Source organism: Danio rerio, chromosome 3, assembly GCF_052040795.2.
Source record: "Danio rerio strain M-AB ecotype USA chromosome 3, GRCz13ab, whole genome shotgun sequence".
Taxonomy (NCBI): domain Eukaryota; kingdom Metazoa; phylum Chordata; class Actinopteri; order Cypriniformes; family Danionidae; genus Danio; species Danio rerio.
In genome coordinates, this window is record NC_141023.1 from 14,584,413 (window position 1) to 14,610,000 (window position 25,588).

The following is a 25,588-nucleotide window of genomic DNA, read 5'->3' on the forward strand; positions in this document are numbered from 1 at the left end:
TTTCAGATTACAAGGGCAAACTATTTTTTTCTTGATGACACACATAGATGAAATGTTGACCACAAAACTAGCAATGTGAGCTAACAAAATCAATATGGTTGGCTTTGATTTCATGTGTACTTAAAGCACAAAATGGGATCATTAAATAGACAGACTTACATTTGCACATCCAGCTCGATGCGCTTGTCCTCGCTGACGTGTATTTGCCACACACAGTCCTGCCCTTTAGAGTAGCTCTGTGGCCAGTCGGGAGACAACACCGTTCCCACTGGATCTGTGAGCTCACCGCCACACAGAGCTGACAATAGGGAAAAGAGGAAAAATTATAGGAACTAATTAGAATGGCTTTCTTATTATTAAACCAATGGCCTGTTGCCTAAAACGTGAAGATGATGAATGATGGTCTTGGATAGACATGAGGGTGATAATTAATAACATATGTTTCATTTTTGAGACCGAGCAAGGAATTTATCACAGTATTTTCTATAATATTTTTTTTTATTATTTATTTTATTTCGGCATTTTCATTTTCTTTAAAACCATTTTAGATCAATATTATTAGCCCCCTTAAGCAATATTTGTTTTCGATTGTCTACAGAACAAACCATGGTTCTAAAATGACTTGCCAAATTAACCTAACTTGCCTAATTAACCTAGTTAAGCCTTAAAAAAGTCAGTTTAAGCTGAATACTAGCATCTTGAAAAATATCTAGTCAAAAATCATGTACTGTCATTATGGCAGAGATAAAGAAATCAATTATTAAAAAGGAGTTATTAAAACTATTATGTTAGGAAATGTGTTGAAAAAAAGTCATTTCTGCTAAACAAAATTAGGAAACAAAAATTTACAGGGGAGCTAATAATTCTGACTTTATATACTGTATATATGAGAAAACCAAAGTATCACAATGTCAGTTTCATTCCAACATCTGGCAGTCCTAGTAAGAACAGGTTCCTGTCACAAAAACACTGCAATAAACTACAGTAAGGCAGGTTAATTTGTTTACACACTGACCAATGTATGGCCATTTTATTAGTGCCTTAAAGGGGTGGTCCAGAGTGTATTTTTAAGGCTTGGTTGTGTTTATAAGATGCAAAACAATGTATGTTCATTCTTCATTTGTAGAAAATCACATTCTTTTTTCATATATCTTGCTTTGATTATATACAGCTGTTCCACTGAAAGGTCCGTCCTTAAGAGGCTCTGATTGGTCAGCTAACATAATGTGCTGTGATTCGTGGATCGGCTCAACGTAACCAGGAAAAGCGTAACGCTTTGTAAACAGTTAGTCAGAGTAGCTGTTAGCCATATCAGTTTGTGCCTGAATCAGACAGAAAATGACACCGAGCACACAGCTGAACCTCACACCTGCTCTCTAAAATAAAATCTAACAAGTGTCTTTCACTTATATCTAGAATAAGCATGTGTAAGTAATATGAAACGTTCACATATCTTTTGCAAGTTTGTTATTTGAGATGTAAAATGGATGGAAAGCGGTCGCATAGAGAGACACTGCAGCGCTACTGAAGATTGTGGGTGTTTACATCAGTTTGACTGATAAATATGAATTTGTAGCTAAATTGTTAGCTGTGCCAAACTGCATTTCCCGTAGTTTACATCCTTGTTTACGTCCTCGCTACAACATACCGTTAACGCTAGAAACTGTGCATGTAATAAACCAATTTGAACAAATAAAAACATTTACAAGTTGTGGCTTACAATACACAGCTTCGTTTTTATGTTTGGAGCTGCTGCTTTGAGGAATTTTTAGCCGAATCCAGCACTGAACTGGGAGAGATTCTGGAAGCTCTCCTTTGTCAAATGCTAGAGCTAGATATTTTTTATAATTTTGTGGAACATGATTAAAATTAAACTGTAAGCACTTCTCTCTTTGTGACGTGTCCTTTGGAAGCCCAAATACAGAAACACGGCTCTGTGGATATAGCAGTGTTTGGACGGCATTTTAGGTTTCTCTGCTACATTACATTATTACAGTGCCTCTGGCCACACCACTTTGCTGCGCAGGGTGTATGCTTGGGGTGTGTGCACATAACCTGAAGTCTCACTAGCCCGAATGCATTTTTTGTAGTCCCGTTACATTCCATGGTGTTTGAATGTATTATTGTGTTTGGTTTCCATTTCCCCCAACCCCCCTTAAAAGCCTGCCAGTTGCAAGCCACATTGAAGCTTGCTTCTAGAGTGTGGTCTCTCTCCTGCCTGGTTGCTTTATTGAGAAAGATTTTAGTTGCGGTTGTGTTTAACTTGTTGAAGTTAAAATCTGTCATAAAAACTTCTGAAACCACTTGAACTCTGCTTTTGAAAATGTACTTTGTGTTACATAGGGAGGTAAGTGCCATTTTATTTCTAAAACCCTTTTTTTCTTGTTTATGTTTAGTTAGGGAGTTAGTGTACATTACTGTTGTTGATTTAATTTTACTTAGTCAGTTTAGACCCTTTTACTCCCTAACTAGCTAGAGTGTACTTTTGTTTGTTGTTTTGGACTTTCCCCTCCTGAAGTTTATTTTTGCTGTTTGTACATTTCTGTTAATAAATTCTTTAACTTGAATTTGGTGTGTTGTCGTGAAGGCAGGGGACTGATCCACACTCACCCCAACCAACATTAAAACTGTTCACTGCTTCTCCCACTCCGAGACATTTAACATCAGGGATGTAACACCCCAAACTTCGTTCATTGTAGGTGTAAGGAGGCTAAAGACCATGGCCTCTAGCGTCTGTCGCTAGAGCACCCTTTAGAGGTCAGAGGAGTGAGGTTTTACCTGCACAGCACACACTAGCTGGCCTCCGTTACACTCACCCCCCTAAACCTCACTCCCATCCGGGTCACGGCACCAATGTAACCCCGCTGGTCCTACACCATCCAACCCGCTCCGAGCTGGTTTCGAGCCGGCGACCTTCCGCATGGGAGTCGGGCGCTCTACCAAGGAGGCTAAAGACCATGGCATCTAGCGTCTGTCGCTAGAGCACCCTTTAGAGGTCAGAGGTGTGAGGTTATACCTGCACAGCACACACTAGCTAGCCTCCGTTACATAGGCTTTGCTAAGCTAACTCTGTAAAAGCCAATGTCTCCCTTTGCATTGAACTTTGAGTGTATTAAATTCAGAGATGTTGTTTATGTTCGCACAGCTACATTACACATCAACTACAATTAAAATATGATATCATAGAAGACCACCCCTTTAAACGAAAAGGTAATGCATAGATGGTAAATGTGAGGATGTGATGTCATACCTCTGCAGACCGGTTCAGTTTCGTTCCAGTGAGGGTCATTGGGATCCAAACACTCCATAACTCCTGAGCCCTGCTCCATCACGAATCCAGCAGCACATGAAAACGATACCACAGTTCCCAGTGGGAAGGTGATGTCACTGCTGCTGAAGTTCCCATGAGGCAGGTAAGGTTCATAACAGTGTTCACCATCAAAGGCTGAAAGAAAGAAGTTATAATGTAATAATAAACTTTAAATGTCCTCTGAAATAACAATAATGCTTATTTAGATGTTAGTATCAGGACGTTAGTCTTAATGATATCTAAAAGCAAATGTGCTAAAAACAGGGACAACATTTGCATTTAGAAGATAGCAACATCCAAAGCTTGCAGTTTATTATTACTTCTGCCTCAATGGATCAATGATTTTTTTGTCAATGTCACCTCATACTTCAGTTTGTCATTAAATCTGCCAACCAATCAATTGCTCTTTAGTACTTTACATGCCCCGCCCCCTTCAAGACGCTTCTCATTTGTTTTTTATTTGATGTGCTTGAGCTCAACCACTCTCACTCACAGAGCTATAATAATGTAAAAATTAAATGCTATTGACTGTTGTTTTTTTTTTTTTTTATAAAGGGGACGATAAAATCGATGTCCCCTCATGTTTCAGTTGAGATTATGTCAAACATTGAATACAAAATGCACATATCAAAGCACTTTATGGGACCTTTAAACTGATAATTCACCCAAAAATTAAAATGTAAACTTCTGTCCTCTGTGGTTGACATTAGCTGAATGACCAAGTGTTCAATATCTTTCATAACATAATAGTTGAGATCATAAACCAAATTTGGGGAAAATTTGCATATTAATGTGAAGTTTCCTGACATTGACATTGTATAATGGCTCAGTGGATAGCACCGTCACCTCACAGAAAGGTCATTGGTTGGAGTCCCGGCTGGGCCAGTAGACATTTCTGCATGTCCTCACCGTGATGGTGTGGGTTTCCTTCGTTTACTCCGGTTGCACCATAGGTGAATTGGATTAACTAAATTGGCAGTAGTGTATGAGTGTGTGTGTGTGAATGTCAGTGTGTGTGAGTGTTTCCCAATACTGGGTTGCAGCTGGAAGGGTATTCCGCTGTGGCGACCCCTGATAAATAAAGGACTAAGCCGTGAACGAATGCTCTAACAATGTAATGATTTGACAAAAATACTAAATTGGGTCTCATGAGGATATGGAGAAAAGTAAAGAAACAAAAACCTTTTATTTCACTTGCCGAAAATGTCAACTCTGGAAGCGAACTAATTAGGTAATGCTGAATTAATTTTCAGTCCTGATTTTCACTCGCTGGCTGTTTTTACAAAATTGCAAACAAATGCCAAAATCAGACGCAAATCAGTGTTTGTGACAATCGTGCAGTGTGAATTATCAAAGATGCCTATTCAAAATTTACAGATCATGAAATATATTATAGGAAATACTGTGAAAAATTCCTTGCTCAGTTATACATCATTTGAGAAACATTTGAAAAAGAAAAGAAATCAAAAAAAAAAAATCACAGGAGGGCGAGCAATTCTGGCTTCAACAGTATATTTTGTTGTAATGTGTAAGAGGATTCCTCACCTTCATAGCGGAGTGCCAGTAGCAGTGGGATGGAGGAGGAATCTGCCGTGAGCTCCACAAAGAGAGACGATCCTTCACTCACAAAGCCCCGTTCCGGAACATCATCCAGATCCGAGTCGAAGAGGAGCGGTGCTGTCGTGCTATTCCCACTGCGTACAATCAGCCTAGGAAAGGGAGGAGCGAGAGAAAATGTGACAGGAAGGAAAAAAGGTGAAAAATGATTCTGCAAGGATCTCATGGATGCTTATGTCTGTGTAGCTTGTACATTTGTTTAAAAAAACTGAATATTTCATGGCAACTGAATGAGCAAATACAATAATCAAACCACAATACATTAAAAACACCAAATAGTTCAGGTAAAACAGGTACCGGAACTCATTTTTTTTTCAGTTTAAAAACAAATGCACAGATAATAGGCTTTATTAATACCATTTTATATTGTTTTCTAAGGGGAAAAAATCACACGTATGTGCTTCGTTTGTTCATCCACTAACAATAATTAAAACTGTGCTCATCTGAGAAGACATACAGAAGAATGTGGGATCGTGAACTCTTACTTATCATTGTCTTCATCAAGAGCCACCCTTTCAAAGTGGAGGTGGAGCCTATGGCCTTCCTTGGCTTCCAGCAGCCAATGGCAGCTCAGGTTGCTTCCGCTGCTATGGTTACTTGCAGAGGGGAGGGTTGGAGAAAGGATGCGACCAACTGTAGCATTCCTGATCCATCCTCCACACGACACCGCTTTAACAGACAAAAACACACATGAATGCTTATTAAAAAATCAATTCTGCATTTATAATTTTATTATAAAAGTATATATATATATATATATATATATATATAAATTATAATTATAGTAAGAATTTTATACAGTATTTATAATAAAACATTTCAAAATGCATCGCTTTTGTCAGTCGATTCTGAGCTTAGTTTATAACAGCAGATGGCGCTCTATGTTTTACAAACAACCAAACTCTGCTTGCATCATTAATAAAGTTAGGAAAGGTGTAAGCGAATTACAAGAAAGTTCATAGTGAGCTCTGCTTACATTAATCTCATGAGATAAAAGCCAATGATCAAATTAATAAGCACTCTTTCTCTTGAGCATTTGAGCGTACAGCAAAAAACTAGCACGTCATCTGCTGTTAAACAACAGCCTAGAGCATCATCTGCTGTTTAAAACTAGACTACAGTGCCATCTGCTGTTAAAAACTAGCTTAAAGCGCCATCTGCTGTAAAACTAGCCTAGAACACCATCTGCTGTAAAACTAGCCTAGAACACCATCTGCTGTAAAACTAGCATAGAGCATCATCTGTTGTAAAAGTAGCATAGAGCATCATCTGTTGTAAAACTAGCCTAGAGCGCTGTCTGCTGTTAAAAACTAACAAGAGTGCCAAAAACTAGCCTAGAGCACTGTCTGCTCTTAAAAAATACCATAGGACATCATCTGCTGTGAAAACTAGCCTAGAGTGTCATCTGCTATTAAAAAATAGTCTAGAGCACTGTCTGCTGTTAAAAACTAGCCTCACCAACATCTTCTGTTAAAAACTAGCCTAGAGCACCATCTGCTGTTAAAAACAAGTCTAGATTGCTGTCTGCTGTTAAAACTAGCCTAGAGAGCTACCTGGTGTTAAAAACTAGCCAAAAGCGTCATCTTCTGTTAAAAGCTAGCCTAACGTGCCATCTGCTTTTAAAAATAGCCAGGAGCGTCATCTTCTGTTAAAAACTAGCCTAACGCACCATCTGCAGTTAAAAATAGCCTACAGCACCACCTGCTGTTAAAAGCTAGTTTAGAGCACTGTCTGCAGTTAAAAACTGCCCTAGAGTCCCATTATCTGCAGTTAAAAACTAACCTTGTGCACCATCTGCTGTTAAAAAATAGCCTAGAGCGCCATTCGCTTTTAAAAACTAACCTAAAGTGTCATCTACTTTTAAGAACTATCCTAGAGCGCCATCTGCAGTTAAAAACTAGCCTAGAGCTTTGTTTAATGTTAAAACTATCCTAGAGCGCCGTCTGCTGTTAAAAACTGCCCTAGAGCATCATCTGCTGTTAAAACCAGCCAAGAGTGCCATCTACTGGTAAAACTAGCCTAGAGCATCATTTGCTGTTAAAACTAGCCTAGAGTGCCATCTGCTGGTAAAAACTGCCCTAGATCATCATCTGCTGTTAAAAACTAGCCTAGAGCACCATTTGCTGTTAAAAACTAGCCTAGAGCACCATCTGCTGTTAAAAACTAGCCTAGAGCTTTGTTTGCTGTTAAAACTATCCTAGAGCGCCGTCTGCTGTTAAAAACTGCCCTAAAGCATCATCTGCTGTTAAAACCAGCCAAGAGTGCCATCTACTGTTAAAACTAGCCTAGAGCATCATTTGCTGTTAAAACTAGCCTAGAGTGCTATCTGCTGGTAAAAACTGCCCTAGATCATCATCTGCTGTTAAAAACTAGCCTAGAGCACCATTTGCTGTTAAAAACTAGCCTAGAGCACCATCTGCTGTTAAAAACTAGCCTAGAGCATCATCTGCTGTAAAAAAAACTAGCCTAGAGCACCATCTGCTGTTAAAAACTAGCCTAGAGCACCATCTGCTGTTAAAAACTAGCTTAGAGCATCATCTGCTGTAAAAAACTAGCCTAGAGCACCGTCTGCTGTTAAAATCGAGTCTGAAGCCTGTCAGGTGTTAAAAATTATCCTAGAGTGCCATCTCCTAATAAAAATAGTCTAGAGCACCATCTGCTGTTAAAAAAGTGAACTAGAGCACCATTTGCTGTTAAGAACTAGCCAAAAGGATCATCTGCTGTTAAAAACTATACTCAGTATTGACTCAAGAGAGAAAATCGATGCATTTTGAAAATCTCTGAACAATTTTTATTCATCACAGCTCTAACGGTTGTACACATGGCAACGAGCAGAGGTGTATTTGAGCAAATGAAAGACATTCAAATAACAAAAATCAATGCAACCCACCAACACACTGGGGCTCTGGAGTGCTCCATTTGGGTCGGGTAGAGTTTAAACAGGTTGCAACCTCATGACCTCTGACCTCAAACCCTGGATCACAATGAAAGTGAGCCTGACCGCCAGGATGTATATCAGTTACAGTCACTCCGCCGCCCTCAGGGGAGAGAGGGAACGAACAGGACAGGAGGAAGGCTAGAATTGGTGTTCAAAAGAAAAAGACAGTTCGGTTACAGCTGGCAAATCAAAAAAGACATGTTACAATCATATATATATAGACCCTAAACATACTTTGTACCCAAGTAACATACCTTGATAGTGAAAGCTGAAAACGCCATGATTGTTTTGCTTCAGGCTCTTATAATGGATCTGCACTTGATTGGTTGTGCTACGAATCACCTGACCTTCGCTCATCAGCGTCTCATTGGCCAAAACCTCAAGTGCTGCACCACCCAGATCCGAAATGGTGAGGGACTCCTCTTTGGACAAGTTTACTTTCTTCACCTTCAAGACAGATGTTATTATAACAACAGCTAATGATGTCGTTACCCAAGAGTGTATCAAGTGCAACGATTCCTGAACTCATTAGAGTGACATCACCCATGCAAATGCCAACCAGATACACCAGCTATACCAATACAGAGTCTAGAACTGTAAACTGGAAATAGGAAGGCAATCCCACCTGTATCTCAACGCCATATCCAGGATAGACGGTGATGCTGTAGGTGCACTCCAGTGGGGAAAAGGCAGACGAGGATGAGAGCGGATCAGGAGACTCGATTATTCCCTCCATTCCTGACAAACTGGCATTGCACTGAACTGAAGAAACAGTTTGTTGAATGTTATGACATCTTAGAAATCATTTTAATGGCCTGACACAACCCCAGTTATGAGAAAGTTGGGACATTTTGTAAAACACAATGCAATCTAGAATCTGTGATTGGTTAATTTCCTTTTATTTAATTAACAAATGTGCTATAATAATAATAATTCCTTACATTTATATTGTGCTTTCAGGACATTCAAAGCTCTTAAAACATTTTTTGGGGGGAATCTCCTCATCCACCACCAGTGTGCAGCATCTACTGGATGACACGATGGCAGCCATATTGACAGACCACAAACCAGCTGATTGGTGGAGAGGAGACAGGGTGACGGAGGGAATTAATATATGGGGATGGTTAAAAGGTCATGATGAATAGAGGCCAGTGGGCAGCTGGGATTTTGTTGTTAACAACCAAAGAGACAGAGTCAGGATGTCGGTTTAACCCACTGAGCAGTAAAGAGTCCCCATCAATATACTGGGGCATTAGGACCCACACAGACTGCAGGTTGAGTGCCCCCTGCTGGTCTCATTAACACCACTTCCAGCAGCAACTTAGACACATGTGGTCTCCCATCCAGGTACTCACTGGATGCAACCGTGCTTAGCTTCAGTGGTTGACCGTGTAAGATTTGCAGAGAGCTAGCTGCCAACAAAACAATACCAATGAATACATTACTAGTGTTTTCAATTATTCCTGATTTAATTTTTTTCAGTCATTCGTAATTTTACCTTAGGCTTAGTCTGTGATCCACCAGAGGTCGCCACAGTGGAATAAACCACCAAACTTTTTCATTATCATTATAAAATGATATTTATAAAATTAAATTAGATTTTATTTACATTCTAAAATATCAAATTTTCATTATTATTTATGTATGAAATTGTATATATTATGTGGGAAATTGTATACATTTATTTTGCTACATTTTTTATTCAATAAATTGTGTTTCATAAAAAATTATGTGTTTGTGTTGGCTGGATTTACTAGAACACAGGGGTGCCCGAACTCGGTCCTGGAGGGCAGGTGTCCTGCAGATCGTAGCTCCAACTTGCTTCAACACACCTGCCAGGAAGCTTCTAGTACATCTAGTAAGAACTTGATTAGCTGGTTCAGGTGTGTTTGATTAGGGTTGGAGCTAAACTCTCAAGGGCTGTTTCTCAATATGCGTTCTTCAGCGGTCTTGCGTCCTCGTGTTCTCGTGAAACGTCATCATCAGCTGCCTAAGTTCAGTTCCAATACTCAAGACCGCAAGTACGGAGGACGCGTGAAACTTCCCGGATGTGTTCTTGATATCAAGGACGCACAGATGCAGACTTGAGCACCGAACTCGCTCTGGAAGTCCCAGAAGTCATTGCGACTGGAGGTGGGAATCGCTGCATTTTATCAAGATTTATTATTAAAGTTCATAGATATGAATTATATACCTCAGGAGTTTCCCTAAATGAAACGGTGAAAGTAAACATTACCATGGACATCTTAATAAAGGAATAAACACATTAAGGGTGTTTGTTTGCTGAAATTCGTATTAAAATCTGTTTTATTTATATTGTGCAACATATATTTATAATGTTTTTATGCAAAGTATATATTTTTAAAAGGGAAAAAACAATAAATCGTTGTATGAAGGCTGTAATGTTTAAATAATTTACCATTTAAAACACGTGAAGGTCATGTGACCATCAGGAAGAACGCAGCATCTCATTTCTCAAAGGACGCGTTTTCTGCCCTCGCGGTCTCCTGAGTTCGTTCTTCCGAGGACACCTGGCAAGACTAGTCTCCACAAGAACACAAGTCCGTTCTCTGCGTTCTTGGAATTGAGAAACAGCCAAGGACACCGGCCCTATAGGATCGAGATGTACTAAAAGCTTATTGGCAGGTGCGTTGAAGCAAGTTGGAGCTAAAATTTGCAGGACACTGGTCCTCCAGGACCAAGTTTGGACACCCTTGTCAAAGAGCATTTAAGAAATATATTAATCCACTTATTCTGTGATCATTAGCCAAATTATATACAAGTTAAAACTAATATTGTGTAAATAAGGTTTTTATTGACATTTTCATACAATAAAATACCCCCCTAAAATAATAAGTTAATTATCAAATTTTTTAATAAACTGATCTTTCCTTTGCATTTTTGTCATTTGAAGCACACCAATAATGAAAATCGTCTTTTGTAAGCTGTTTGGACAGAACTGTCTGTATGTAAAGTCTGTCCACTGTCGTATTGGAGTGATATAAACCCATAAAGTCTGATTTTAAAGTAGTATCCAAATCCCAGTGATTTTAAGGCTCACCGCAACGTGACGTAGGAGTGCGGTTTTCCCTGCTTAACCAACTGATTGACAGGCGCCATGTTTCTATAATAACATATATAAACATGTCCACAAAACATTTTATTTTTATGTTTTGCAAATAAACTGGGAATAACATTTTTGTTACAACTCTCTGTGACTTTTATAAGTTTTATAAGTTTAAAACATTTTTAAAACAGAGCCCGTTTGTTATAAAGACAGTAAAATCGATATGTAATTCTTAACCGCTATAATCAGCACGGCCGCATGGTGTCATTAAATGCGTATGTGTGTGTACTGCAAATGGCATTTGTGTGAGACTCATCATTTCAGAAAGGCTTGAATAAACTCACAAACCACAAATACATCAAATAAACTTACTTGGTATTTTTGACTAATGACCTTATTTCAGCTTCATCAGTGTCTGTCTCTATCGCTGACTGCTGTTTATCTGACGTAACGCATGAGAAGCAGACACGCACTTCGGAGCGGTGGGCGTGGACACGCAGCTCATTTGTATCTAAAGCCACAGGCTACAATGTAGTCAGACACCACAAGGGGAAGATCCTGGAGGTATCCAAGTAATCTGATGGGTATTATGAGCTGAAACTTTACAGACACATTCTGAAGACACTAAAGGCTTATCCTACATCTTGTAAAAGGGGTAAAATAGGTGCCCTTTAAACAAAGATAATTAACCAATCACATATTGTTCATTTTATAGCGCTCTTCAAACTTTTTTAGAATTGGGGTTGTAATTATTATTATAGTATGTGGTTTTGCTGGGGATATTACCTGGTGTGTGCACTGTTGTTATAGTTGTTGTAGTGATTAGAGTGGTTGTGGTCTCTTCTTCAGCTGGCAGTGATGTCACGGCACCCCCAAAGCCTAATTGGCCTGCTTGAGGCACAGCCGATGATGTCACTGCAGTGGTGAGTATTCCTGGTGACATCACTGTGGAGGCAGGCTCTGATTCTTTAATAGACGGGACGGCCTGGGTCGGGTTAGTAGTTGTACCTGCGAGTTACAATCCCAGATTTAGATTATGCTAACTAATGGTGGAATAGAAGTGATTTATTATTGAAGTTGTGTAATCTGCTGTCTTTCAGGGCTGCATGACTTTGTGATTAATAAATTGAACATACTGTAATTGAATTTACAGTTGAAGTTCACATTAAATTGACTTCTTTTCGATTTTTTTCCCAATTTTTGTTTAACGGTAACAATATTTTTTTAACACATTTCTAAACATAATAGCTTTAATAACTCATTTCTAATAACTGATTTATTTTATCTTTGCCATGATGACAGTACATAATATTTGACTAGATATTTTTCAAGACACTTATATACAGCTTAAAGTGACATTTAAAGGCTTAACTAGATTAATTAGGCAAGTTAGAGTAAATAGGCAAATCATTTTATAACGATGGTTTGTTCAGTAGACTATCAAAAACGAAAACAGCTTAAAAACCTCCTGGCTATTAATTTTGACTTTAAAATGGTTTTTAATTGAAAACATTAACTGCTTTTAGCCGCAATAAAACAAATAAAACTTTCTCTAGAAGTAAAAATATTATCAGAAATATTGCAAAAATTTCCTTGCTCTCTTAAATATCACCTGAGAAATATTTGAAAAGCATAACTCTCAAAAGAGGGTTCATAATATTGCCTCCAACTCTATATTTTTACTTGTAAATATAAACGTTTATGTGTTTGTACTTGTTCTGAAATGCAGTATCATTTCCACACTTAATTTACAACTCGATGTGAGACAGAACTGCTGCTTTTTAAAAGTTTTTCCAAATCATTCAGCTTGGAATAAGATTTAGCACTTGCAAAAAGTCTTTAGAGCAAACATATTGTCTTTTCATTTCTATGCACACACATTCAGATCAATCACCTTAAACTTTCTTGATGATTTGGTAAACCCTTGAATAATTCATTAATTACTGTTAATTAATGTATTTACTAGCATTGCCTAAGTATAAATAATCTTATAAAGCATTTATTAATCACAGTTCACCATTTATTAATGCTTTATGAGATGTGCCTGATAACATTAGTTAATGCAGAGCGAATTAACATAAACTAATGCTATTTAACTTAAATAATGCTAACATTATCAAAGATGACAAAATAGCAAAATAAGTGCATTATTAATACTTTTTTCATGTTAGTAACAATTTACTACACTGTAAAACCCAAAGGTAACTTAAACCATTTAAGGAAATCGATTGCAACAAACCATTTAAGTTCAAAAACTTATCCTAATGAGTACTGTGAGCTTAATCCATTTGAGTAAATAAAGCAATTTGAGCACAGTAAAATGAAGAGCACTCAAACCAATTGAGTACAGTAAAACACAATGAGTTAAGTCAACTCAAACTGTTTGAGGAAACCGATTGCTACAAACAATTTGAGTTAAAAAATGAATCTATATGAGCACTGTTAACTTATTCCATGTATGTTGCTAAGTAATGAGGTATTTAATTAAGTTCAAAACTCTTTTTAAATGAGTAGAATGAACTTGAATTAAATTTTGGGTTAACTACACTAATTTTAATTGATAAAGTTGACTATTAGGTTTTACAGTGTAGCAAATGGACCATTATTTTAAGGTGTAGCTTAAGGTTTATTGTTTCTAAATTCCTGTATTTTATTAGTGGACAAACTAAATATTGCATGTCATCTTTTTTTTTGCAGTCCTGCTGTGTTGTCTTTAGGAAGAACTGACCTCTGCTGCCAGGAGTGTGTCCCAAGTACTCCTTGCTCAGAAGTGCAGCATGGATGAGATCTCCCAGGGGGCGGGGACTAGAAGTCACGGTGGGAGGAGCTTCAGGATCTGATGTCCCTAAAGATGCACCTGAAAAAAAAAACACACTTTGTCTGTAAAACTCACACTATAATGAAAGCAAGCACACAAATCATTACATAAAATTCATTAGAGTGCATGTTCTGTCTGCTAATTTAATATTCATTCATTTTCCTTCAGCTTAGTTTCTTATTTCTTTATTCGTTATTCGTCAGGGGTCGCCACAGCGAACCTAAAACTATTCCGGCATATGCTTTACGCAGCGGGTACCCTTCCAGCTGCAACCCAGTACAAGGAAAACTAATTTAATAATAAACATAAAATATGTGCACTCATCACTTTGCATAAAGAATTAAACATACAAAAGCAGACTCACACAAGTATAAGTATGTTACCTGAGGCCAGGTGCAGCAGTGTGACAGACAGTGTCACAGCAAAAACTGTGGACACCATGGTTCAATATGACAGGACAGCCTGGACACAAGCAAAAGAAGAGAAAATAAGTACAGTAGTAAAAGGAAAATTAGATTTGAAGTTGTCTGATCTCCTAAAATTTCGTATAAACATTTAAAAATACAGATTTTGATTCTTGTCTATCAGAATTTACCAAGATGCAGTGATGATTTATATTGTAAGAAAAACTTCTGTTGCAAATAAATGTTGCTTTTTAAACATTATACTCTTCAGAAACTTCTTATTTTAAAGATCTCACAATAATATTAAGCAGTAAAACGGCTTTAAACATTTATAATTACCAATGTTTATTGAGCACCTAATCAGAATATTAGAATGACTTCCTAAAGATGATTGACAAATATCTAAAATATAAATCTAAAAATACAATTATAGTCTAATATTGTCAGCATAATTGAGTACACCCCATTTTAAAAATTGTAATTAATTACTCAGTGAATACAGGCAATGTATTTTAGTGCATTTAAACAAAACAGGTTTATTAAACAGATATATTTATTAAAATAATATTTTAGTCACCAAACATATTTAGAAATTGAAAGATAATATGATTAAATTCAAGCAAAATATTGCAAAAATAAATCATAACCTACAAATTTTCAACTAAAATTTTCAAATTTTTTGCTTCTCTTGATTTTTCCTCCTTTAAAAATGTGTATTTCATATTTTTCTATAACAGAAATTTGGCTGTATTACTTTCTGGACCTTTATCGTAAGTTATTTTGTTATATAAGCTCCAGATTTGGCTTCAGTACTGACTAATCTAATGTATATGCACAAATATAATATTGTATAGCTTCCTAATAAAAATATGAATTTAAAAGATGTGTGCTTATATATGCTGAGCACTGTATATACGCACTAATTTACACATTTGAATTTATATATAAAATTCTGAACTTTGAATATTAAGTCATCACATACTAGCAATGACTGTTCCATTAAATTCATTAACATAATCTTAAACAATCATAAATCAAGGTAAATTTCTTATTTCAATTTAGCCCTCGAGATAGCCTCATTGTAAAAGTGTGACTTATAGGCCTTATTTTAATGGTCATTTTACTATATTACAAATGAATTCAGAATTATTAGCACCCCTTTGATTTTTTTTTCTTTTTTAAATATTTTCCAAATAATGCTTAGCAGAGCAAGTAAATTTGCACAGTGCGTCTGACAATATTTTTTTCTTTTGGAGAAAGTCTTATTTGTTTATTTCGGCTAGAATAAAAACAGTTTAAAATTTTTTTAAACCATTTTAAGGTCAAAATTATTAGCCCCTTTAAGCTTTTTTTATTCTCGATCAAACCCTTGTTATACAATAACTTGCCTAATTACCCTAACCTGCCTAGTTAACCTATAAGCCTTTAAATTCCACTTTGAGCTGTATAGAAGTGTCTTGAAAAATATCTAGTCTAATATTATTTACTGTCATCATAGCAAAGATAAAATAAATCAGTTATTAGAAATGACTTATTAAAACTATTATGTTTAGAAATGAGTTGAAAACATCTCTCCGTTGAACAGAAATTGTGGATAAAAAAAACAGGGGGGGGGGGGGAATAATTCAGGGGGTTTAATAATTCTGACTTCAACTACATTTACACAAAAGCATTTATCTACTTATGTACTGCTCTAAAAATATTAATTTGTATTAACGATGCTTTATTTTGTTTTATAAATCCTTGTCACATAAATAATGAAATAAAAAAGCAACAATTGTCACATGGTTTAGTGGTTACTGTTTGAATTCAATCATACATTTATACTGCCCACCTAAAAAATCTTTGTGTAGCAAAAAGTGCAGGAACATTAAATCAATTAATTTAATGAGGGCTTTAAAGCTAAAATGCTAGATAAATTAGTTAAACTGGATTTTTTTGGATGCAGCATGAAGTAATTAATGATAATATAATGCAGCTTAATAGATGTTCCTTGATTCAGAAGCCCTGCAGAAATGCGTCAGCTCATCAAATATTCTCTCAAAGTCATTGGTCCTTTTCGTTTATATCCAAGTCTTATGGCCCCGCCGTGGCCCTCGAGGCCTGACCGTGCACGAGACACACGGCTCCTGATCAATGATGTCACCAATAATACAACAGGCAGGTGGAAGAAGGTGGCAGATTTGAGGTGCCAGTGGCCCAGTCACCACCAGCCTAATTCGGCATTTACCGCACACAAGGATGCTGATCAACGAAACAGGCTTCCTCATATAATCTACAACAGACAACAAGACGATGAGGAAGCCACACTGAGGCTCGCCATTAATATTATGATTAGTTCATAACGCACACCGGCAGGGATGATAATATGCGTGCAAGATGATGTTGCTGACACTGCGGGCAGATAATTAATTCAGACGCTCTTCCGATGGTCTGCTTCAAAAACATCTCCTCTTATCTCTGCCTATGACGCAAGACGCCCATTTCCACCCCCTAAAAACAGCATTAGCACTAGTCTAGACTGAATAACCCTGCATTTATTGATGACGAAAAGCTAAATTGGACACATATAAATATTGACAATGATTCACGAAGGCATCCGTTGCACGCAGTTGGATGTCGCGCGATTAAACAACAGTCTGTCAGAAGGAAAACAGAACGAATACGCACCCGCGACGCGCAGTTTATCCTTTTTATTATTCGTCAAAATGAACCCTCTTGGAAGCTTTCCTCGTTCCTCTTGGTGTATTTCGTATGTGTTTTATCTCTGACGAGCTCCTCTGCGTTTCTCTCCGTCTCTCTCTCCTCCACCCCCTCCAAAATACCACAACTGGAGCTGCGCGTCAAAACGGTATTTAAATAATCATTGGAACGCTCGTGGAACAGCTGCAGGCGAATGCTGGCGTTCCATTCGAACCCGCGGAGGATGTGATTTAAAAGGCTGCACTCGGCTGTATCTTTTTCATTCGTTTATTTTTGTCCGGTAAAAGGCCTGTGCTGGGAGGCTCGCAGGTGAGGGGAACAGGCATAGATGGCAGATCCTACCCGTATGGTTGGCGCGTTGACTGTCAATTAGTGATGTTCGAATCGTTTTTGCGAGTCGGAGCTTATTTTAATGAGCCGGCTCACAAAATCCTATCTGAACGATTCCTCCACAATTTGGATATAGAAAAATGATATATAGAAATGTGTTCAAATTACACACAATATAATATGTAATGTATTATGAAACACAAGCCTATATGCAAAAATTTAAATTTTTATTGTATTTTAATATAAATTATATACTTAATAAAAGTAATAATATAATTAATATTGTATAAAATGTTTATTTTAATTTTTCAATTTTTCAATGGTCAACTTTTTAAATTGTACATTGTAATCACAAATACATACGGCCATATGATCACATAAAATTGTAACTTTTATATATATATATATATATATATATATATATATATATATATATATATATATATATATATATATATATGTGTGTGTAATTACAATGGTTGAAAAAAATATGTAGCAGTCAAAAGCACAATGAAATTGCTCTATCACAAACAAACACAAACCAAGATCAGCATAATGATGTATTTCTAGCATCTGTACTGGACTGTAATAAGCAAAGTTTCAGAGGTGATTAAAAATAATGAACAGTTTGTCATTTTTATGGTCGCATTTATGACATAATGTCCTGTTTTTTGCATCATTTATACGTCTTTGGCAAATATTGTGTTCAAATTTCAGTAAATTGTGTGAGAGTTTGCTTAGAAATGGACTGAGACCCATGTGGGGTGTCCAAACTCAGTCCTTTAGGGCCGGTGTCCTGCACAGTTTAGCTCCAACTTGCTTCAACACACCTGCCAGGAAGTTTCTAGTATAACTAGTAAAAGCTTGATTAGGATTAGAGCTAAGCTCCACAGGACACAAGCCCTCCAGGACCGAGTTTGGACACCCTTTTAATGATGCTCAGATCAAAGATTATGGATAAAAAAACTATACTTACTTAAAAAGTGCTTAACAAAAAGTAAAATGATTTACTTAATTGACATTGATTTTTTACTCAGCTGCAGCATTAAACAATACTATAGTAATTCAAAGTAAATACTATGGTGTTTTTTTGCCATGCTGTAAACAATTTCCTGTAGAATCTATAGTAACTTACTGGGAGCAGTTTGCCAGTAACTTACTATAAATCAGCAAAAATACTGTATTCACAGTATCGTATATCTTAACTGTAAAATAAACAGTAATTTTCACAATGCTACCATAAAATACAGTAACATACTAACTGACCAACAGTAAAATGCAGTTCATATTACAGTTAAATAATGTGTAGTTTATGAAAATTATAAGTAGTGCATACTGTAGTAAACTGTTTTATATAGTATTATATAACTACTCTTTTTTAATTATCGCTACAGCATAGCGTAGTACACAGCAAATTCATCAGAGTTAAATTCTCGGTGTTGAAGCATTTGAGAGTAAAGTGTTGACGTTAAAGAGTTAGATTTTGATAAATGAATATAATAAGAGTTAGAATTGTTTTTATTCAGTGCGAAATCAAGGAGTTATCTTTTCAACACTTGGTGGTGTTATTTCCAACATCCGGGAATTCATGCAGCCCCAGTCACTGAAGAATTTTCCAGATGCCATTTTCCCTCTGAGATTTAGAACAGCAACTGGTGAGTCAAACTACCTAAATGTTGGTATTTTACAGACTTTCTTTAAGGAAATACAGTTGTAAACATGTTGTTAAGTTAATAACTTTAGAATGGAGTTACAATTTTAAACTTCTGCGGGTCATTCATTGTCGTATGTCGTTTGTGTATCTAGCTTAACTGCATTACTATTGACTTCTTTTCAAGAATGTTTTTATATGCTCACGCACACATAGTGCATAAAAACATCAAATGTACATGTTCAACACATTTCTGTCACGCTTAATGCCATTTTGTGCGTTGTTACCCATCTGTAAAATAAAATCGACACTTCTCCTTTAATTCCAAGCAAACTAGCGAGGGAATCCCCGGAGCGCCTAGCCTACTCTGCCCGGATGCTAACGGCAACACAGGACGGTTTCCATAAGCTCTGGAGAGTTTCTAAAACATATCTGGTGAGTAAATCAACACATGCTTACTTGTAAAAGGCTTCCTGACTGAAACAAATGATTGTTTGTTATTAGTGTACGTTAATTTGGTTATTTTAAACACCGCGGCCCTTTTAAACTGGTTCATTCGTGGCCGTCCATATACCGTTAGTCCATAACTTAGACTCGTGTGATAACGTACGCTTGAATTATATTAAGTGTTGACAACCATTAAAGTCGGAATGTTAACATTAATGTCTTTAAATGACCGCGTTTGCACTTTATCAGACATTTAACGTTACAGAAGTCTCCCGGAAGTTGCGGGACTAACGTTAACGTAATCCGCAAATGCACAGAGACTCCCAGATGCCCAAGTAGATGCCCGCAAATGAATGATCATCTCCCGGATATCGCGCGTCTCCCGCCCGGTCATTAAACACTTTGCACGCCCCTTTCCACCGCATCCCTCCCAGCTCTTCAGGTACGTCGCGCGCAAGTCACCCCCACCGCTCTTCAGGTACGTCGAGCGCAACTCATCCCATTGCTCTTCAGGTTCTTATCTCTCCCGCTACCTCCCGCAAATCAACTCTGTATCCCCCGAAAATGACTTTTCCCAACTCGGGATGTCTGACGTTAGTAAGTTAGGCTATTTCTGTAGTCAGGAACATCTTAGTCAAGCTTTTTCTCCCGCATGATATTGTGCTTAAAACTATAGGCTAAACTTAGCATGTACTGTACACAACATTTCCGTTTTATTAGTGCGTTGTAAACAGCCACCTGTCTGTAAAATTAATCAACTGATTCATATTTGAGCAGCCTAATGATGATACAGGTTTGATTTGTAGATTTATTGTCAAAAATCAACATCTGAATCAAAAGATATGTGAAAATGTTTGAGGCATACTTTGTGATGTTCATCTCTCCTTTTTATCTGAAGGTTATGCATATGTGTTAGATACTAATGTGTTGTTGTTTTTTAACAGCCACAGTTCTCTGTACAATAACACAAGACCCTGTGACGGTGGCTGATTAGAGACGGATGGTGTATTTCCAGAGTTGGTGAAATGACCAAGTACACCTTCTTGGTCATATGTGGTGATAATAATGAAGGTATGTTTGATAAAGTTCTGTATTTGTTTCACAATAAGCTGAGAGGGTATTAGAGCATTAGAGAATAACAAATGACATGAAGGTGATAAGTTTTGTATTGTGGGTGAACTGTTACTTAAATAATGTTTTGCTCTTTGCTTTGCACTTTTTCTCTTCTGCTTATCCTAATATTTTAGATTATATTTGGACCTGAAACATCTGCTAGACTCCAGGAAAGGTGGCGTCAATACTGGACCTGAAAGGGCCTAACAAGTTGAATCTGGTAAAGAAACACGCACACACACACACACACACACACACACACACACACACACACACACACACACGCACGCACACGCTTACAGAAAACTGTAAGTTTATGAATATTTTTTACACTGTGGCCAATATTTTGGGGAAGTCAGCATCACTAAATGATATAAAAGATTTTAAGCTCCTCTAAATTTTGCTCCAAGTGTTGTGTTAAATTCAGGATTGTGGACAGACAGCTGCCTGTTTTTCCAGTTCTAGTCATAGTGGTTAACCTAATTGTTTTTGGAGATCCAACAGTGATGTATGTGTTTTTTCTACTTTTCCATATCCTGTCACCTCAACCAGCTGGGAGAGTCAAGTTGTGGATCATCATGTGGATTTTCAAAAGGTGAGTTTAGATTTCTTGAATGTTTTATTTACTTTAAATGTTTTTTTAAATACATCATAGAATTTGATTGCAATTTGTTTTCAAACATTTTTTTTAGTCATGCTGGAGTCTTGAAGAGTTCTTAGATGAGCATCACCCTACAGTATATCCGTGCATCAGGAACCACCAGACGAGCGATCAGCAGCTACTACTGTACATCGTCATGGATAAAAAGGTCATCCTGTGGCTGGGAAGCACATCTTTCACAGGACATGCTTGATGAGATTTCCTAGCTCCAGTTTGTTTTCACACAAGTTTCCAGCATTTATACCTTCATTTAAACTGCTGTGTTTGATATGGAGGACCAAGGAAACACCAGAAGTGAAAGATTTGCACGCCAAGTTGTTTAAAATGTAATTTCAGAAGAAAACTATGCGTTCAGAAGAAAACTATGAGTGACGATATATTGAACTTTCAAATTGCTCTGATGAAACATCAAGTTTGGACATCATATTTTGTTGATACTGTCTTTACTAATAAAACATTTAAAGCAAATTTGACATTGTTGCATTTTAAAAACTGAATGAATTGTTTAAGTTGTGAATGTTTTCAAATAAAATGTTTTTTATTTTGTAATTTACAGTCTATTTGACCTTTTTACCATATTTACACTTAAGAGAGTTGAATAAAATAATATATTACACCAGGTGGTGTTAAATATAGTTACATTTTTTAACTCTGCCCTGAGTTAAAATTAACCCTTACTTCGGTGTCAATGTGCCAACCCTTTTGAAAGTGTTGATTTAACTCTGTTTTGAGTGGACCCCATGAGACACTTTCAAAGTGTTGAAATTAACACCCATAGAGTTGTTTTGGGTCCCCATATTTTGCTGTGTATTAATTATAGTGAACTGGTGCGTTGAAATAAATACTGCAGTAGCTATGCTTTAGTTTTTGCTGTGTATAGTAGTATAATCAATCCTATATAGTTCATTCATTCATTCTTTTCGACTTAGTTCCTTTATTAATCTGGGGTTGCCACAGCGGAATGAACCTCCAACTTATCTAGCATATGTTTTAAGTGGCGGATGCCCTTTCAGCTGCAACCCATCTCTGGGAAACATCCATACACTCTCATTCACACTCATACACTACGGACAATTTCACCTGTACTGCATGTCTTTAGACTGTGGTGGAAACCGGAGGATGCAGGGAGAACATGCAAACTCCACACAGAAACGCCAACTGACCCTGCTGAGGCTCAAACCAGTGACCTTCTTGTTGTGAGGCGACGGCCTTACCTACTACGCCACTGCGTCTTCTCCTATAGAATTACACTGTAAAAAAATTTAAGTCAGTACAACATATAAAAAACATAATCCTTAGTTAAGTGAACAAAAAAACTCTTTTGGAAACTAATACTAGGAAACAATCCATTATCAGAACAAAGATACTTTAATTGAACAACATAAACTAAAACAGTGACAAATGTTATCAAAACATTTATTAGACACAGAATTAGAAAAAACAAACAAAAATAATGATAAACAAGACAAAGATCAACACATGGCAGGACAAACAGGGAAAAATGTTTTGTAATGCTTCACAGGGAAAAACAGGACTCAGAAAAGAGTCTGTGTGAATAAGGTGTCTTTACAGAACTACAGTAGTAATCAGTCCATCATGAGCTACCAGAAATTAGCTCCTCCATTTGTATTATAGTTTGAGCATTTGATTTGCCATTTGATTATTACAGGATTTTACTGAGTTGATCGTGAATATTAAACATTAAATACATTTGATTTCTCATTTGAGAATGCATTTTGATTCATTATTTGATCACTTGAGCATTTGTTTTGATCATTTTAATTTTGTTAAAAAACTTCCATATATATACATTTTTTTTTCTTTTTTAAATATTTGCCAAATGATGTTTAACAGAGCCAGTAAATTTTCACAGTATGTCAGATAATATTTTTCCTTCAAGAGAAAGTCTTATGTTTTATTTTGGCTAGAATAAAAGCAATTTTTAATAATAAAAAAAAAACATTTTAAGGTAAAAATGATTAGCCTCCTTAAGCTATATTTTTTCTATAATCTACAGAACAAACCATCACAATAACTTGCCTAATTACCCTAACCTGCATAGTTAGCCTAATTAACCTTGTTAAGCCTTTAAATGTCACTTTAAGCTGCATAGAATTGTTTTGAAAAATGTCTAGTAAAATATTATTTACTGTCAACAAGGCAAAGATAAAATAAATCAGTTATTAGAGATAAGTAATTAAACTATTATGTTAAGAAATGTGTTAAAAAAGTCTGCTCGCTGTTAAACAGAAATTGGGGAAAATAATAAACAAGGGGGCGAATAATTCTTACTTCAACTGTACTGTATGAACAGTCCATATGTACTAAGGGTTTCTTTTTGAAAAGCGAAGGTAAATTTGAGATGAAAATTCACATTAAAAGTCTTTCTGCAGCTGTGCCTTCTCCCTAACCCCCGCCCAACATTTTTTTTTTTACAAAATGAATACTAATTATAAATTAAGTCAACATTATTGCAGTAGTATTTTGTTGTTGTGAGGTTAGTAAGTAAGTTGTTAGATAGTTAGAAATACTGCAACCTTTTTTTTAAGTAAAGAGGTCTGAGATTAGCAGAAGCTTTTTTGGGTGAACTTGCAAAGTTTTGTCTTTTTTACTTAATGAAGTAAATTTAGATTTAGGCTAAGTAAATATGTGAAATGTAATGTACAGACATTTTTACTGATTTTTGTCAAACTAACAAAAAAAAAAGTAATTTCAAGTTGTATTTTTTAAAATTGTAGGTAATTTGCTTATATAGCGTTAATATACCACAGCAACTCTATAAAGTCAAAAACAGATAGATTCATATACTTTACTATAGTACAGTTCAAAAACACCGTACAATTCACTGGAAATTACTATAGTATTCATTATTGTTAGAAGGTCGCCTATATTTATTCTTCTATTAAGGAGTCTCATGTGCTTGTTGTAACCATGTGGAGCAGCCGTGAATAAGCTTTCATTTCTTTGTTTCATGATACTATTTATAATAAAAAGTTCTAAAGCCAGTCTAGTTACTTGTCACCCCAAACTGTATACAGCAAATAATACAAAAATCTTTTTAGCCAATATTTTGTGTGTGCTGTATTGTTTGATGTCGGAAACGTACATTATATTTATACTCTAAATCAATTTTTTTTGTAAACTAGACTTTTATGAAGCTTAGTAACTATTGATACATAGGCCTAATTTATTGATTTTGTGCTTATTTATAGACGTATTTATTATTCTAAATGAAAGCTTGTGTGCAATATAGCTACATTGTAAAAAGTAAGCTGACGGCAGGATTTTTTCATCATTAACTGAAGTAAAGTTTGACTTTATGAATATGTGAACCACAAATCTGCTACTATGTCTATTTTCTGTTATTATAGCCTATTTTATCAATGTTAATTGCATTGCAATAAAAAAGTCACTTCCTTAGTGACAGAATCCCCTAAAACGCAAATATTTAACCCTGTGATGTCAGTGATCATGTGATAACCGAAAGAATCACTGAATCGTTTTTAGAACCAGTTAAACCAACTGATTCGTCAAAATGGTTCGGTCTACCCCCCATAAACACCAGTGTTGAGGTGTTGTTTTTGTGTTCGACTCACTGGCGCCACCCTCCGGTTGATCTACGGTAACGCAAGACGCAGACGGCGCTCTGCATAGGAGCTGTCCAGCGTCTCGGTGCTGAAACTTGCCCTGGCGGCTCTCAGCGAACAGCAAGAAGGTTTGGTATCAGTTCAATATAAGGCTTAAACCCCCAGCAGCGAAGGCGTTGCTGATTCCGATGCGTCAGTACATGGACAAAGGTAATAAAAAACATCTTCGCAAAGAAGGAGGAGTCGCTCCTCCAGCCGTACGGAAGCACTGAATGCGGAATCTATACTGTGTTTTCAGGTCTGCAGATAAACAGAGGAAGAAGGGACGTGGCGAGAACGAAAGGGGGACAGAGAGACTGAGTAAGACTGTGGAGAAGTGGTAAGCGAATGCATATGAGAAGCACAACTTATTATTTAAACAAAAAAAATCTCGCTTCAAGTGTCTGAACGGTAACTTGTAATGTTCGGCAAAAATCGTCTGTTTCCGTCATCACGCTTTCTCTCCGAACATCCGTGTGCGACGTTTTCAGCAACGTGAGAATGATAAAGAGCACAGAGCGACTGCAGTAGGAATCATTATGTAATAAAGCAAGAGAGATTTCAGCCCTTGCCAATTGATTAATATTCATTATATGTGGACAGCTGGATATTCATTATTGCTCATAAACATGGATGAAACTGAGAATTTAGGTATGGTGGATAGACTAAGTGTATTGATTTCACTCACTAGGAAAGTCTCATGTTACGAGCACTTACTGAAGTTCATGAAGGTTATGATTATGGAGTGATTTCGCGGTTTATTTATTTAGTTTTATTTGTTTATGGACAGATACTGTAAACAGATGAAAGTGAGATAAGTAATCTTGTGCATATATAGACCTGTAGACCTGTAACATTTTTTTATGTTACAGCCTAATTTAACAAATGGATTATATTAATTTA

General features: G+C 36.5%; 3 protein-coding genes and 1 long non-coding RNA gene across 6 annotated transcripts in view; 2 read left to right on the forward strand and 2 right to left on the reverse strand.

Moving 5' to 3' along the window:
• Positions 1-17,231, reverse strand: part of sez6l2 (seizure related 6 homolog (mouse)-like 2) — a 38,235-nt gene extending 21,004 nt beyond the window's left edge. The window contains exons 1-11 of one of the 3 annotated variants that reach the window (XM_087244084.1): positions 17,200-17,231; positions 14,134-14,212; positions 13,661-13,789; positions 11,719-11,940; positions 8,491-8,627; positions 8,120-8,312; positions 7,818-8,003; positions 5,413-5,596; positions 4,856-5,019; positions 3,251-3,445; positions 160-298 (exon numbers count right to left, since the gene is read on the reverse strand). In XM_087244084.1, the coding sequence (XP_087100210.1) occupies positions 160-298; positions 3,251-3,445; positions 4,856-5,019; positions 5,413-5,596; positions 7,818-8,003; positions 8,120-8,312; positions 8,491-8,627; positions 11,719-11,940; positions 13,661-13,789; positions 14,134-14,191 (1,607 nt within the window). In that variant the 5' untranslated portion in view covers positions 14,192-14,212; positions 17,200-17,231. Of the gene's footprint in view, positions 1-159; positions 299-516; positions 567-1,773; positions 3,446-4,855; positions 5,020-5,412; positions 5,597-7,817; positions 8,004-8,119; positions 8,313-8,490; positions 8,628-11,718; positions 11,941-13,660; positions 13,790-14,133; positions 14,213-16,824 lie in introns of those variants that run through there. The other 2 variants (XM_087244083.1, XR_015480499.1) reach the window with 2 other exon arrangements.
• kctd13 (potassium channel tetramerization domain containing 13) overlaps positions 1-25,588 on the reverse strand; it is a 91,472-nt gene that overhangs the window by 36,735 nt on the left and 29,149 nt on the right. The window lies entirely within an intron of this gene.
• On the forward strand, positions 18,783-21,608 carry LOC147845553 (uncharacterized). The gene is made up of 6 exons (XR_015480508.1): positions 18,783-18,842; positions 19,168-19,273; positions 20,230-20,356; positions 20,533-20,618; positions 20,951-20,993; positions 21,091-21,608. It is a non-coding gene; the product is annotated as an uncharacterized LOC147845553 (long non-coding RNA).
• The window catches only part of asphd1 (aspartate beta-hydroxylase domain containing 1), a 15,752-nt gene continuing 14,833 nt past the window's right edge, over positions 24,670-25,588 (forward strand). The window contains exons 1-2 of the mRNA XM_087244091.1: positions 24,670-24,856; positions 24,945-25,025. The gene's annotated coding sequence lies outside the window, so the exon portion shown is untranslated. The remainder of the gene's footprint in view (positions 24,857-24,944; positions 25,026-25,588) is intronic.